Source organism: Phasianus colchicus, chromosome 8, assembly GCF_987193195.1.
Source record: "Phasianus colchicus chromosome 8, bPhaCol1.hap1.1, whole genome shotgun sequence".
Classification (NCBI taxonomy): Eukaryota; Metazoa; Chordata; class Aves; order Galliformes; family Phasianidae; genus Phasianus; species Phasianus colchicus.
In genome coordinates this window covers 16,900,015-16,916,857 of record NC_143443.1, presented here as the reverse complement: position 1 = coordinate 16,916,857, position 16,843 = coordinate 16,900,015, and the positions used below count along the sequence as shown (strand labels likewise).

Sequence of the window (16,843 nt, the reverse complement as noted above, 5' to 3'; positions counted from 1 at the left end):
CAATGGAGGGAGCACAAGCCAGAATCCTTTACAGCAACATTTTATTATAATATTTTATATTATAATAAAATAATTATAATAATTTATATAATTATTTTTACCTCTGTATTTCATGAACAGCTGAGTATAACAGCAATCAAACTGGTTATCTAACATGCAGCATGCTAATGTGTCTGAGCAGAAGATGAAAACACCCTGGCAAAACTGCTCAATCTAGAAGTTACTTTCCTTGCTCATCTGATTTGCAGGCTACCTCATGTCGTAAGGTATATTCAGCTAAAAATGTGCAGGGAGACAGGAGGCCCTTTGCAGGGATGGAACTTGCCCCCCAGGGATGACAAGTATGCAGTAATTCAGGTTTTATTGCCTATAATAAGCTTGGATAAACAGTTGTTCAATAGTTCTATGGACTGAAGCCATTAAGACCCCAGTGCTTCTGCTAAAGTCAAAAGAACTCATGAATTCTGTCAGAAAGGTCGCCGGGGCTATTAACCTGTTCTTTGTGGGCAGTCATTTCTGTCCCCAGACAAAACCTTGGAGAGCTGCTTCAGTTCAAACAACGAAGAAGCAGACAAGCATGATTGTACTGATGAGTACGTCAGAAATCTTACATAGTGGCAATATGGGTGGCGAGGACTACTTATATTATTGCTCTCCTTGGGGCTGGAGATCATAAACTCATTAAAGTTGGGAAAGACTACTAAGATCAGCCAGTCCAATTGTCAACCCACCCTGACCATGCCCACTAACCATGTCCCTCAGTGCCATATCTCCATGTTTCTTGAACACCTCCATGGACTGACTCCACCACCTCTCTGGGCAGCCTGTGCCGGTACACTGCTACCCCTTCTGAGAAGAAATCCTTCCTAATTTCCATCCTGAACCCCCCCTAAAATGATGAGGAGGAGATGTGCAGACTTCTGCAGCTGCATTAGACTGAACTTGCTGAAACGATGTCCTTCCACCTGTTAAAACAGCTTTTCAAAAAAGGGAGTCAAATCCAGCCTATACCTCTGCTACTGAGCAGCACCTCTAAAAATATTGTTTGGTTTGTATTCTGCCTTGGGAGCTGCATTTGGAATGCAACTTCATAGTCCCTGCTGCAGAGCTTGCGAGGAACAGCAAATTCTTGGCTCTTTCCACTTTCCGCATGGAGCTGGGGCCCAAACCAGGATGCAAATAATACTTATGCTTCTTTCCAGATGATGTGACTAGGAAATGCCCTCACTGTTCCTAGCTGAGCCTCTTTTAATTCCTCTGTGCCCTGTATGGTAAGTTTGTTCCCACCACCAGGACCTCTGCCTATATTGCTTTGAGGAAACAAGTTTGCGGCCAAATAATGCACAGAGGAGGAAAAAAAAAAAGCAGTTTCCACTATTCTTTAAAAATGTACATTTTCAAACATTCTCCTCATCTTGTGGTGATGCTGGTGTGCTCCAGCAGCAGCACTGATCAGCTTTCTGCTAAAGCCAGCCCTTTGCATCGAGGTGATGCTGACTGGCCCTAGAGCTCAGTGTGCAGGTGGGAGGAGAAGACCCCTGGAAGCAGAATCACTTCAACACAGCGTCTTGCACACCTTTACCATCCCACTGTTGTACGGCACAATACGCTTAAACTCTGGAAAAATGTTTGCAGCCACCTCTGTGCCAAGCAAATGGAACCCGTGCAGTGATGTTAGTGTAGATGAAAGTCACAGGCCGTGCTTCCAGCTGAGGGGCACTCTGAGGTGCGAAAGGGATACTGCTGCCTGAGCTCGCAGTCTCAAAGCCTGCTGAATTGCTGCAGGGATATAACATACCCAACCACGCGTGTCTGAAACAAGCAGACTAAGAGCATACCAGCTTACAGCCTCTCTGCCCGCCTCACCTCGTCTATACTGAGCAGAAGGGAGCGAGCAAAACGTCTCAGAGCCGCGTTGGATGGGGATGCGCCAACCGCGAAAGCGAGGAGATGCCCATCGCCGGCACAGCGGCAGGCGCGCAGACCTGCTCTGCCTCACGTCCGTGCAAAGCCACAACAATACCCGCGGAGATGAAAGCGCGCACAGCCTCTACAGATGCTAATCCCCTCTTTCATCGCGAGCAGTTTGCCCCGCAGCCCCCCGCAGCTCGTCAGGGCTCTCCCGTCTCTCCTGCTCCCTCCCGAGCCCTACCGCGCTTACGAGGCGAGCCTCTTTCAGAGGGGCAGCGGAGCGGCTCCCGCAACCCGGGCCGCTCGCTGCCGCCTTACCTGCGTGGGGACAGAGGCAGCCGGAGAGCAGTGAGCGCAGCATCGGGCCGGGAGCGGGGCGGGCCGGGCCGGCCAGCCCTAAGTACCCTTAGGGAAGGAGGAGCGGGGCCGGGGGTGTGCCGCGGGGCGGCCGGGCTCACCTCTCTTCCAGGGCGCTCCCAGGGGAAAGCTCCGGTGCCAGGCGAACATCCCGGCGGCAGCGCGACTCAGCGCCGGTGGGGCATCGCCGCCGGACGTCCCAGCGCTGCTGCGCGTCCCCTGGGCCGGGTTAGGGCATGGCAGGGCGCGGAGCTGCGCGGGCTGCGGAGCGGCGCGCGGGCGGCCGGCGGCGGCTTATAAAGGGAGCAGCCCTGAGGAATGCATCTCCCTCGACTGATAAGCCGAGATGACTGGAGGGGTTTGAACTACCTTCGCAACCCCCAGAGGAGGGAGGGGGAAGAACTTTAAAAAAAAAAAAAAAAGCCGGAGAGCAGAAAAAGAAAAATATTTCAGCACTTGCATAATGTCAATAAACAACCCCCCTCTCAAGTGGCAGGAAAGGAAAGGCTGGAATGCTTTGGGTGGGGAGGAGAGAGCAGAGTGGGTCTTTTCCTTTCTTTTCATTTTTCCTTTCTTTTTCTTTTCCTTTCTTTTCTTTTTCCTTCCTTTTATTTTCCATTTTAAACCTCTTTTTTTTTTTTTCTCATTTCTTTTCCTTTTTATTTATTTTTTCCTTTTACCTTTTTCTCTCTTTTCTTTTTTTCCTCCTTTTCCTCCCTCCTTTTCTCTTTTTTTTTTCCTTTTCCATCTCCCCTGTTTAAATCTCAGGTTTTGTGCTCACAGTGAATACCTCTGCCTTGGTTACAATGGGGGCTGTGGGAAGTAGGGCAGGGGGGACAAAACAGGGCTGTTCCCAGCTCCATTTCCCACAGACAGGTTGGTGATGCCACCCCACTGCAGCAATGCACTTTGAGTTCTCAAGCTGAGCATGCAGTGCTGTTGCACACCCTGAGCACAGCTGCATGCACCGGATGCTGTGCCCATACTCTGTGTGCATGCATAAGTTACTTCTGGGCTAAATTTGGACAACGCAACCTCCAAACAGCCAACAGCTCCACAACCTTTACAGGATCTCTGCTTTGAGAGTGCCCATGCCCGCATTGCACTCCCATCCAGGCTTCTGCTGACTCCAGCACTGTCAGGAGATGTGCTGCTCCACCGGTTAAACCAGCCTGATGCTGTGGAAGGGACCAGCGGCCCCAGGGAGTCCACAGAGAGCCAGCAGTGCTACCTAAGGCTGGGTCAGCTCCATGCTGGCCCTAGATCGAACCAGCCCTGCTACAAATGCCTGCTGTAAGGAAGGCAGCAGGAGGGGAGCTGTCAGGGGAGATCCAATCCAGCTGCCCCTTGCTCTGCTCTCCCAGCAGTCCTCCCGCTGTGCTTCTGAAACAAACACCACTGGGCAGATATCAGCTGAAGAGAACTGACTTTTTGCTGCAGCAGTCACTGAAGTTTGCTGATTTGTGCCAGCTGCAATTTAAAGGCAGAATGTTAAGTGGCCCTTTCCTCCACCACATGGCTCTTGCATTTAGTTGTTATTTTATAGCTCCCAAGCTCTTGTCATCCAGGAAAGAGCATCCCTCCTCCTAAGTGTCTTTATGGCTCTCTGGGCACTCAGTGAGCATTCAGTGCCTGCTTCTGGTTCTCTGACAGTGCCAAAAAGGGTTGTGCTCAGGGCTGGCAAGAAGGAAAAGCTGTAAGATCCCTTTATAGCCTGGATACTGTTTTTGCTCTCTGAGCCCCTCTGCTATGGGCAGGTGTGGAATGTTTGGGTGAAATTAACTGGAAGGCCTCAGCCCCAGTGGCTTTCTGGAGAGACTGTTTGTGATGGCCTCCCCTCCATCCTGCCATGGGGTGTTCCTAGATCAGAGACTGTTTTACAGAAACAAGTGAAGGCAGAGTATTGCTATTGAGGAGATGTGAATGAATTTAAACTTTGGCTAAAAATAGCCTTGATAGCTACACTAGCTGGTAACGTGCCTTTTCCTTTATGGTATTTAGAGCAAGTTTCCCATTCTTTGGCCTCATGTTGCAAATGGTGCCAGGTTTCAAACGATTGTGGGTGTTCAGCACCCACTCACATAGTATGTTTTCCAGGATGAAGAGATGGTGTCAGTGTGCTGAATTATTACAGCAGTGGCAGGGTAACTCCCAGGTGCCTTAGGATATACGCAGTAGCGCTCTTAGCAGCCAGAGGGATTTGGAAGGCAAAGCATTACCTTCTCTTCCTCACTGCCCATGTACCATAGACCTTCCACAGTCCAGTTTGCACAATCTTTCTGCTTGCCAAAGAGCTTCATTCCCTTATACACTGCTGAGCATACTTCTATACTACCTTAGGGGGCTTTTTTTTTTTTTTTTTTTTTTAATGTTAACTAGTTTGGAGAAAGAAAAAAAAACAAAACTACTGTGCTGCTGTCTAAGCAGTCACAACTCAAAGTATTGTGGCAGGATTAAATGCTGAGAATAATTATTGCATAGGACTTTCCCTTTTTCATTGGCATGTAGACTACTTTTTCATCTCAGTGAGTCTTCTCTTGCTGTTCTCCAGGAGACGTCGCTTTAAGTCACTTTCAGTTCAGACCAAACCTGAGAGACACTGAAGATTATATCCAATATTTTCAGAAATGTCTCGTCATTTTGAAGCTGCAGTTATGTATTTTATTCACCAGATAATTGTCGCTCACTGGCAGTGAGCAAAAGGTTTGATGTTCTCAGAAAACCAGGTTACTAAGGAGAGAGTTTTAAGCTGCCTGTTTCAAAGCTCAGTTTACCCCTTTGTGTTCAGCAAGTGCTTGGGGCCAACAGAAGTGACTCTGTTACCAAAATATAATAAAGAAATGAATCCAGTGACTGTGAGCTTTTGAACAGGAATAGAACAACCCCTAGAGTGCACACCAGCCAAGTATTGCAGCCCTAGGCTAGGGTAAATCTTGGATGAAAATGGCTGGAAATGAGCACAAGATTTTAATGCTCTAGGTGTTCTTACAAGAGGGTGTGTTTGCATATGTGCAACTGATAATGAATACTGGAAGTGCACTGTGTTGACACAACAGTGTTCACTGTCTGGAGGGCCCTGCTGAGCTGTTGTTGGCTGTTGCGCATGGTTATTTTTGTCTGCACTTGGAAAGTTTTAGTAGCATAACTACACATGTTTTTTTGATTATTGTCATTTTTTTTTTTTCTTATATATATATATATTTTAGCTATGTATTTTACGTGTTGAAAAAATACAGGTCATTGGCTCTATTTGCATTAAGATGGAAGCAGCTGCTGGGACAGCTGGCTCTGAGATGTGAGGCTGTGCTGCCAGGTGAGGAAGCATGCTGGCAGCATGGGTGCAGGCCTTGTGCCAGGGCTCACTCCTTCCCACTCATCCGTGTTGTGGGATGGGTTCTTCGGATTGCAATCAGGCAGGAAATTCCCTCTCGAGCTGTAGAGGATGTAACGGGAAGAGGAAAAACCTCTTAGTCAGCATCGGCTTCATTTCTGATTGATGCATCAGTTTCCTCAGCCTTAAGAAAACTCTCCACCCAGACAAGTCCCCATGTGTGGAAAGCTGCTGTGTCTCTGCATCCCCTGGGCATACAGCTGCATCCTATCTCTCTGGTCACCTTTGTGAGACTTGGGACCAGTAGGAAGCACCTCGAGAGCAGAGAGCACTTATCTTCTGCAGAGAAGCAGTGTACTACGGGATGGAAATCACCCCCACTTCTACTATAAGCAAACACTAGTGTCCTTTGAGAGGCTCTGTGGATACAAAGGAGGATGCCTGTCAGGTGTGATCCTTGCTTTGAAAAACTCTCCGAGAGCCAAATTAAGCAGTATCAGGACAGAGCCCCGAGCATGTGCGGCTTTGCATGGGAGAGCCCTCCTGCCTGGGACAGGTGTTGTTCTGCTGTTTTGCTTTAGGCGAGTCCCTTGTGCAAATAACTTCATCTCCTGCTGCTGCAGCTTGTCTGGCAGAACAGGATTTTTGTAGGCAGTTTCAGGACTCATCTTCTTAAAGGTGTGCAGCCCCCAAATAACAGGATTTCTCATGTGTGCGAAGGGCCTCTCCACCTGGCCTGAGTTGTTCACTGTGAAAAAAAAACACATTCCAGTGACAGTGTTGCAGTGGTTTTCACACTGAAGGACACAATGTGATAACTGTTGCCCTTTCAGCTTATGTGTATCTCAGAGCTCGTTTTCCACCCTGTTCCCCGTTAGTTAAAAGCTGGATCTGAACAGGTTGCTCAATTGTGTGCTGCTTGGGTTTGTGCACCTGCAGCGTGGCACGAAGGGACCCTTTGCAATGCCATAAGCTCCTCAATGGAATGCACTGCCTTTCCTTTTGGTGCAACAAAAGTTTGGATGTAGCTGGCAGCAGGACGCTGGATCCTTGTGATAAGCTGAGGAGAAGGAAAGACACTAAAAAGGGGTTCCCCATCAGCAGAGGAGGGGCGGGGAGGGGGTGACCTGCCCAGCGGCTGTTGGGGTTTGCTGGGACCTGTCCCACTAGAATGCCATCAGGGACTGCTCTTGGCCTTAGGTTTCAGCTGCCTTTGCCACACACAGCTCATTGCAGCCTATGGTGCCTCAGCCAGCAGCCTCTCACACAAGGGCTGGGTTGAGGGCACCGTGGATGATCAAAAAAAAAAAAAAAAGAGGAGGTGTTTGAGGTGGAAATGCATGACACTTGTGTTCCTGCAGGCAGGAGTTTCCTGAGGACCCCAGCTTCCTGTGAAACAGTTCCCTGCTAACTTGGCAATGGCCTGCACATGTACAGCCTGCCCAGGTGAAGGGGTCAGAAGAGAGGAAGTTTTTTTTTACTGCAATGCCCTTATGGTGCAAAAAATAGCCTGCTGGAACAGATTGGCCCTCAGCTCCCTCGACAGTAATATGTTAACCCCTGCCAGCCTGGGCCTTGCAGCCACTTGCTCAGTCTAGATCCATTCACTGCTGCAGAACTCAGGAGCAAAGCCATGGCCTTGTTGTAAATGCTGCATTGTTTTAAATGCTGCAGTTGCTTTCATTTGAAAGCATTTCTTCTCATTTAGAGCCATCTGTTTCAGTGGAGTGCAAGAGAAGAGTTAGGTGTGACTTGCTAAACACAGCAGTAAAATCCATGAGATTCTGGGCAATTTGCATTGCACTCCTTTGGATACATGTACACACCTCAGTAGAACTAAATATTTTTCTCCTGTAGTGATTTAATTAGAACTGATTAAAGTAAACATGTCCTGAAGGCTTGAATATGACAGAGGCATTGCAGTATAAATGCCATTTTGATTAAATAATGACTTTTTTCCCTTGAGATGGATAACTAACCAAAACATGAGGGTGAAACTTTGGTTAATAATAAAACTCCCACCAACTTCAATAGAGCTATATTTCACCTTAATTGTGCTCATAATTACACTTTCACAGCCTGATTACGGAATGGACTATTTCCCACTTGGAGGGGGTATACATTGTTGTCCAAAAGAAAACTGGGAGTCAGGCGCTGTTGATCTGCAGTGTGTGAACCTGGAATGAGGCCTTTGGCTCTGCTCAGGGAAGTGATGGAGCTCCTGGCCCATGAGCATGGAGTTGCTGCATGGACTCTTCCACTGAAAAAGGTATGAGAAGAAGACTCTGGAACAGTGAGTGCTGATTTCTGCAGACCTGGCTACTCTGGTATTCAGAAGTAAATGCAGAGAGCAGGCCAACCTCGAGTGGGTTTGAATATGCTACACAAGCCTTCATCTCTTCTGGTTGAGCTGTGCATGTCCCCATTCACTGAAGGGGAGTTGGACTAGATGACCTTTAAAGGTCCCTTCCGACTCTTAGGATTCTATGATTCTATGATCTCCACTGGAAAATTTTACAGGGCTTCCCAGATGGAGAAAGACTGAAAACAACTGTCCTTGAGGGGAGGATGGTGTTCGGTAGCCAAGGACCTGTCTGGATAACCCCAGGACATATTTTGCAAATAGCTTCTGCTTCTGCAAACCTGCTATTTAAAAAATCTCTTGCCGAAGCCAAATCAGTGCTCTTTCGTTTGTGTACAGCCCTGATATCCAGTTCTTGGGTGTGTATTTCCTCTGGACATCCCGGAGGATATCTCTGGCTCCACTGTTTGTGAAATCAAGTCAGTAACGTGACTGTGGACCTTACGCCATGGTCTGTGTACATGACTGTGTGCAAGCAGCAGGTGTGTGCTGTTATGTGGCCCCACATCTGGCACCTCTTTCATGCTGTGGAAAGAGCACAGGAGCTCAAGTTTGGTACCAGTGCTGAGGTGCTCTTCCTCCTGAGCATGGCAGTCCATTGCTCTGCTTTTCATCTACCCTTTCATCTACTGAGTGACCACTGCTATCCAGAGTTACAACAGAAAGTTCATTTTTTCCCTTTTCAAACAAACACCAAAGCAGGGCTCTTCTCCAAATGAGGAATGCTGGAGCTGTCTTTTCTGTTCAGATCTGAACTAAACCCAGTGAAAGAAATGAAACGTAATCAAGGACTTTCAGGAATCTGGGACCATAGCTTTTGTGATTTTTATCTTAACAGTACTACCTGTGCTTCTGTTTATAAAACTCTACTTCTCTTTGTATTCCTGTTTAGTGTGGGATGAACGGAGACAGCCAGATATTCCACTGCAGACCTCCTGTGCTACTAATTTAAGATTGCTGTTCAGACTGAAATTTCCAAGTTGGCTCATGATGAATCCCTAGTCTATATGCAGCTCTTGAGAGATATTTCCATATCCTGAAATAACAGAAGACTTGTGATGCATCACTTCATGACCTTGCAGTGCTCCACAACTCAAAGGATGGAGGACTGATGTCACCACATTGTTGTACAACCTAACAGTCACTGCGCAACAATCCTTCATTTAAAGTCAATACAACTGAACTGAGGAGTTAATAAGACTTGTACCTTCCATGCCAGGTACAAATAATTGGCATATGTGTTTTTGTATTTGCATAAGGACAGCTTGCTTTCTTTGGTGCCTCCCAAAGAGTTGTTGGCAGTGCTCTTAACAGAAGAGAAAAAAAAAGAGAGAGAGTGAATACTGACCTCCAGGTGACCCAGCTTTGAATGTCAGTGAGTTGCAGTCCCAGAGCATAGTTTTCTTCCTCCAGATTTAGTTTTAGTATAAAGAAACAGGCAAAGATGCAATATAGTATTGCAAACCACATCGGTCACATTCCAGTCTGTCAAAATCAGAAGTAAGTGAGGGACAGACTTGCATTTGTCCTGATAGCCCATATTTGTACAGGCTCAGAAGGCAGCAGGAAACAAGGGCATGCTGCAGAGGGCTGCAGAGCAGACCTCAGGTACACTTGGCTGCAGCAGGCACCTGCCTGGAATCTGATTTTTCAACAAGAGCTCCACATCTAACTGTTTTGGGGATATTTAAAGTTGTGTTTTCAAGCACACAGCGAGCCCCCTAGAAGGAGTTGGCTGCTCATTTCAGTGCCCCAAAGTGCAGGCTGAGGCAGTTCTGAAGATCTAGCTCTGCTTGTGGACGCTGAACTGTTGTGAAAGCTGAACCCTTTTTCATATAAACACCAAACTGTCTGGTGTCAAGTCAGGTTTGCAAGATAAGATAAGGGTGCTTCGGTGAGGGATAAATGAAGGAGAGTTTATGGAAACAAAGTTATGGTAAATAGATAGCATCAAGAAGCAGGGAGGGTTATGTAGTGCTTTGCATAGCAAAGATGGATAGAGAGTGTAGGCAGGCAGTCTTCAGAGCTGTGGAAGATGAGAGGGAGGGCAGAGCTTCCACACCCTGTTCCCTGTGTGAGAGGTGTGAGCAAGGGGCCTGGAAGCTCTGGTACAGGGCCAGCGTGGGCTGCAAGCTTTGGGGCAGGCTGAGAGGAGGGCAGTGTGAGGAACCGGGATGTGATAAGGCTGAGAAAGGACTGCGTGAAGGAGGGGAAAGGAGCAATGTGGGAGAACGATAGAGTGCAGGAGGCCAGGAGTGCCCCTTTCCACTACCTCTCAGTGCCCCTGTCCTACTGGCAGCGCTGGGTCTCCCAGCTGAGTCAACAAGGAGCCGCTCTACCGAGAATGTCCCAGTTCCTCTCATGGATGCTGCTGGGCCCCAGCGGCAGGCAGAGGACAGTGTGCTGCCAGCAGCCACTTGCCTTGGGCATTAGCAACCTCAGAAATAATAAGTAGTGTTGCCATTGTCTCTGTGTTTGTAGGTGTTGTGGCCCAAAGCTGGTAGACATACACAAGTTGCTGTGGAAGTTCCTGTGCAGGCAGTACAGGTCTGTGGGATTGTGCCTCAGACACTTTTTTGTTAAGAGAGAGCTCTTGTTTTTTGGAAAGGTCTTCAAGGCTGTTTACTTTTCCTCTGGGTTGTTCTCACATCTGCAGTAACTCAAGCTAGAGTTGCTGTCATTGTGCTGCTTTGGGCAATGGGTATTTTAAGGGGAGATTTGGTACCTCTTTCACTGATGTTACTTGAGTCATACATGTGGAGCAGCGTGATGCCATGGCACAGGAAAGCTCAGGGCATGGCACGTGGTTACACTGCAGCAGCAGGGAAACAGGCTGAGCTGTGCTGAGCATCGCAGTGCTGCCGGAGGCCAAGGCCCTGTCAGAGCTGGTGTAACATTTCTGGCACCAGCATTAGCCCGAGCGTCTGCACATTCTTATCAGCAAGACTTACAGGTAGAATTACTTGTTTGTTCACTTGTAATAGAAATATTCCTTAACTCTGCGCCTCCCTCACCTCTCTTGGTGGTCAGTATACTCTACAGACTAATATACATCCTGACTTAAGCTTTATGCCTGTATAAATTCCTGCCTGCAATAGTTTACAACCTTCAAAATTCAGGAAAAAAAAAAAAAGATAATTAGAGGAAATCTATCATGATTCAATTGTACAAGTGAGTCTGTAACTCAATTATTATCCCCCATGCATGCAAGCTAATGATCAGATGTTTCTAAGACATGAACATAACCAAAGCTCTCTATCTGAACAACTGGGATTTTACAGTGATTTAAATCAAATTAGGATTTAGTAGCACAGAAACACTTTGAGAAAGCTCTAGGAGAAAAGAATGATCTTTAAAGCCGCGGGGAGCAAAACAGAGGGATGTATGACAGCCAAAGCTATACAGGTAAGGTAGTTGTAGTTAGCACCTGGCTGTGATTCTCCTGAGTTCTTAGGGGATGCTTTGATGTACATCCTAAACATTTTGGATCAACTGTTCAGTTTTAGCTTTCACTTTCATGCAAGCCAATCATACATTTAGCTATAAGAACTAGAAGGATTATGGTCTGTAAATTTCCTGGTCTCCCTGACCAGTCTTCACTGCTGGCACAGAAAATACTGAGTGGAAAGAATTGTGGTGAGGAAAGATTTCACAATGTCAGCAGTACCCAAAGGGAGAACGAGGTGGAGCTTGATGAGTAATGAGAACTTTGGTACCAGCAGGTCTGGATATCTCAGAAAAAAAAGTTCTGATTTCATCCTGATATTTGTATGAAGATCCGCCCTACCAAGTGTGCTGTGGCCACCTCAGTTTCTCCTCACAAAAGGGAGTAACCTCCCCTCCCTTGGGGTGCTGCCAACTGCAAAGCATTTGCAGAGCTGTTTTTACTCCAGCCAACCAGCAAACAGGCCTCCTGATCTTTGCAGTATTGCTTCCCAGGTGGTGTTCCAGGTGGTTTGGAAAGCTTCTGACTCTTCAAAGAGCCTATAGTTCTTCAAAATCCTCCTCCTTTTCCCCAGATCAGTTGTGTTTTCCCACTACGACCACACACACCAGCGATGCTACAGAATGTACTTATTAGTATGGGTGTAAGTCAGTGTAGTGCAGGGTCCCCACACTTTTCTGGGAGGCAGTACAAACTGCCGGTTAGGCGCCTGGGTCTGTCCCACAGCTTCAGCAGAAACTCCTGCTCTTCCAGGAGTGCCGACGCTGCCACATCACTCCACAAAAGGCAATGAACTCTGTTTGTACTGCGGCTGGATTTCATTGAGCTATTTTGATCTTAGGTAATATGATGTGCCAATGAAAGAGATGTGTGTGATTGGAGTGCTGATCTTGTGAGCTGGAGGAGAGCATGGCAAGGAGTCTGCATACATAAGTATTAGCCACATTTGGCAGAGGCAGACTCCTCTGCTGCATACTTGTTGCTAGAGGGCACAAAAATGTGCCTATTTGGGTGGTTGGGTGAGCTGCAGAGAGCATTGGGAAGCCGTATTTGCACTGAGATGGTGCAGGAACCCATGTGATGGTCTTGGGTAAAGGATCACACCAAAGCAAGAGGTGATGCCCATCTATTACATCTCCCTTTTCACTTGGAAATTGGCTGATATGAGAGAAAAAATGGCTGGCCTCTTCTGGGCAGGAAAACACAACTGTGATCACTGGCAGCTGCCTTAGAGATGGGGGCTGAAGAGAGGAGGGATATGCCAGTATATGAAAATGCCAACCCAGTAGCTTTGCAGAGGATGTCTCTGTGGTTTTTTTTTTTTTTTTTTTTTTTTCTTTTTTCTTTTTTTTTCTGTGAAAATACAGAGCTCAGGTATTGAAGGCAGAGGAACAGTTAGGGAGGAGTTGGATGTTGTAGGACTCTCAATTAACTGTCCCTAACACTTCAGGGACATGTGATAATAACAGTAAATGTGCATAAAGCCTCTGGCTGTCATGAAGAGCTACTGTAAACTAAAACAGAGATAGCTATGCTTCATTGCCCCAACTTTGTGACTGTTTTTCATGTGTAAGCAAGTCCTGTACAGGAATGGGGATTTTTTTCCTGTTTCCTTCTTTTCAGTTGTTGAAAAGTAGTGTTTCCAATAAAACTGCGTGGTATCAGCATAGTTGGCAACATAAATAACTCCCCCAGGCATTCAGGTTGGCGTTCATCTGCTCCAACCAAAGCGCTGTGGGCATTTTCAGTCATGTTCTCATGGACTTCAGGGTAAGATGAAATGTTACTTCAGCTTTTTTCTCACAAGTGGTTATTTTTCCCAGCACCACCCTAACAAAACCCTCCAGCACTGAGTATAATGGATTGTTAATCCTAAATTGATGCCTTTAGTAAAGAAATACTGGAATCGAAGTAAAGAAAATTTCAACACATCATTAAAAATATGTCACCTTCACTGTGGCATTGTAGGGCAGTTGACTTGAATTCTTATGTTTTTGTCTGTGGAAGGGAACTGTCATTTTCATTGCTAAAATATTTGTTCATTGGATGGAAATGATTACAAATGGAACAAAACAAAATGTTTTGATTAAATACAGGGCTGGTCTTGTTGTTTTTTTTTTTTTTCTTTTTTTTTTCCAGTAAATGTTAGATGTTTTCAGTTCTCTTCCCCCTCTTGTAGGGAAAATATAGCAGATATTTACGAATCACCTTCCATATCAGAGGACCCACGATTGCATAAGAATCACTCCCTTTGGCACTGAAATATTACTACCCATGGGGCAAGCACCAGTCAACCATGTAGCCCCTCAGGGCGCTTCCACAGAGCAGAGGAGTTTTCAGGAGACAGACTCCAGTTTCTAATATGTGCCAAACCCAAGAGCTGACATTGAAGTGTCAGAACTGGCTATCCCACGGCCAAGGAATGAAAACTGTCCAAATTCCAGGAATGGTGCTGAGAACAGCTGCAATGAAACCATGTCCCACCAACTTTGATCTTGGATCTTCTGCACAGGATTAAAGGGGTAACTGAGCCTGGGGCTGAGGCATAGGCGTTTGGGGAAGCAGCAGGGGGAGTTTCTTAAGTTTTCATGGGAGTTAATGAGCATATGATGATAAGGCAAAAATGACTCTCCTTTATTATAATGATCCATTTATTTCTGAGTGCTTCAAGACCCATACAGGAACACAACAGGGACACTGGCAGACTCTCTGTGCTCTGTGTAGTGATTTTTTTGTTTGGGTTGGAGAGGTGATGCTTTGGCCTGGATCAACTTTGTAAATAAGGATGGAACAAGATTTGTTTGCACAGATCCAAACACTTTACTTGTTCTTTCTGCTTTTCTCCAGGGTTTGATATGACGAGTTCACATACTTGTCACATCCCTGGGATATGAGGAGCTGCCAGAAACCCCTCTGGCTGCCATCAGTCCAGCTCAAGACACCTTGTCAGGAGTGGCTCAAACAGAAGAGAGCGCTGTTCGTAACAATACAAATATCCATTCAAACCCCACTGTTGTCAGAGCAAGGAATCATATTTCCCCAGCGCCTGCCCTCTGGGTAAGAAAAGGCAAACATATCATCCAGGTACTATGATAAGTCTGCTAGAGATGTCTCTGCAACCTCTTTCTCCTCCCCAAACTGGAATGTGCCTAAGCTCCTTCTGGTCTGGTTCTTTCTTTTTTTCTGACAGCCCTTGGGGAAGGCACCTAATACCTTTTAGCAAACATTATTTATGAACTCAGAACACTGAGAACGTGTCTTTACAAACAGTCTGTACAATATGTCCTAAGCTCTCCTGTCTGGCACCTAAATATTTTGGTCCACAATTCTCAGATTTCTTCGGCTTTTTGCTGCAAACCAGATCTACTGATCCTAGGTTGTCTCTACGTGTGCAAAGCACTGAAAAAACTGATCTATATGATCTATATGACCTATATGACTTGCATGGTAGGATCTCCATTGTTTGCAGCTCCTGTAGATTCCTTCTTAGGCCCTAGGTTTAATATTTTTGCTTGAGAAAAAGAGCTATAGGTCAGTGCTAGCCCTGAGTACCCATATTACATGGCACTGCACCTTAGGATGCCACGGAGGACTAAGTTCATCTACAGTGGACCATCTCATAACTATCAAACATCACGCTCTTCTTCTAGATGCATGTATAGGTCTTTGTGGGTACTCTGCTTATGTAGCCAGCACAGAGGTTAAAGAGAATGTTCAGTTCATACAAGAGAGGCAGCTGTAGATAAATTTATCAAAACCACCTAAAAAACTTCTCTGAGAGGAAAACCACTATTTTTCTGTCTTTTCAGGATCAAGACCATAGCACAAATCTCACAGAGAGAAGCTCAGTGAGTTCAGTCTCTTCTTTTTCTTATAAGAAAGTGTGAAAACATTCACTTTCACATCTATATAGTGCTTCCCATTTCCTATATGGAACGCTTTGTAGATTATGTAGTTCTTGTCTTATCATCATTAAAGAAAATGCCTTACTCTAAGTCAGGAGTTTGAGACAAATTGGAAAACAATATATCCAGCTGAAAAGGCAGGAGGTGGTCTGAGGTGGAATTTGATCTGGATGCAAAAATTAACATTGTTCAGTGAATACTATATGATCCTTATTAATTTAATTGCCTGAAAACTCCAGATTTCCATTCAAACCAAAGGGCGTCATCTCCATCATTGTAGGGCCTGTAGCTTATCCTGTGTCGTTCACATGTATAGGCTGTGCTGTACTGCACTGCACTGTGAGATGTGGGTGTTACGAAAGAAGGGTATCATTGGGCTGCTGCTTATTGTGGCTCGTCGTTTGCTCATCCTCTTATGTTGAGTCATGCATTCTTGGGCTGTGCAGTCCAACTGGATCAAAGCAGAAGCTTGCACAAACAGCGGACTCTAGAGGTACAGAAAATCTCCAGGGTGTAATCCTTGCCAGAAGTTTGGGATCACCATGTTTTGGTGGCCATGTGAGCCCCAGTCTGAGTCCTCACCTACAGCTACTCCTGTACCACCTCATGCCTTGGTTTGTCTTTAAGGAAGATTCTGTCTTCTAGACTGGTTTCTGAACGCTGGCAGAGAGGATGGAACTTAATGACTTCAGACGAGATGCCTAAGCACGCAGAGGGGACTCTACTGTAAATAATCCCTTAAAATTCATTTTAAAATGAGAAAGAAATGAAGGGAGGTAAAACAAAATACCCAGAGATGCTGACTTGTCCTCTACAGTCATCCTCCCTCACTGGTAATTAGTCATCTCCCCCCTTTGAGCCCAACAGACCAGTGACATCACATTCCTCATTTTCTTCATTGCTGGCAAGAAATTTGATTTTTGGCATGCCTTCTGTAGGATTCAAAATTCCTTTGTGCTCTGGTGAGTGTGAGGGAAGGGAATCTCACTTCTCTAAAGATATGCTAAAAGTATACATTATAGGTAGGGCTCTGCACCCCACCCAGGTTGCAGGGAGCCACTTGTGGCTCTCTGATCCCACAGCTCTGGCACCTGGTAAACTAAGCGGCCTGGAGGCTCAGGGTCTGTGTGTTTCTCTGCTTGCTCTAGGAGATCAGTGTGCTCTTGCAGGGTGCAAGTCCCTTCTGACTCATTGAAAAACTGAGTAAGGAGGAATCAGATGGAATGGGATTTCAAATGAGATAGCAGCTTTCCTTTACCATCTGCATTCTGTGAGTCAAGAGAATTTTGGGTCTTGTTTATGGTACTTAATTACATTATAAGTACAATTACAGGCAAGTCATCTACAATGTAGATTCCCCCAAAGACCAGTGTAAAGCTCCCTTTTTTACCAATGTAATGCTGGTAAAGAAGCTGTTTTCTGTGCCTTAGGAAGAGGATCTCAGTTGTGGCATTCAGTGGTCTTGCTAATGCAGCATTTCCTGGTATTTCTAATGACAATTAAATGGGTAGAGAACATTTTCCTGATTATAA

General features: G+C 46.0%; 1 protein-coding gene across 3 annotated transcripts in view; it reads right to left on the bottom strand.

The window, feature by feature from the left end:
• LOC116235105 (uncharacterized) overlaps nucleotides 1–2,624 on the bottom strand; it is a 29,538-nt gene extending 26,914 nt beyond the window's left edge. Inside the window, exon 1 of one of the 3 annotated variants that reach the window (XM_031603079.2) lies at nucleotides 2,370–2,624. In XM_031603079.2, coding sequence (XP_031458939.2) covers nucleotides 2,370–2,418 — 49 coding nt within the window. In that variant the 5' untranslated portion in view covers nucleotides 2,419–2,624. The other 2 variants (XM_031603078.2, XM_031603080.2) reach the window with 2 other exon arrangements.
• Nucleotides 2,625–16,843: the final 14,219 nt, after the last annotated feature.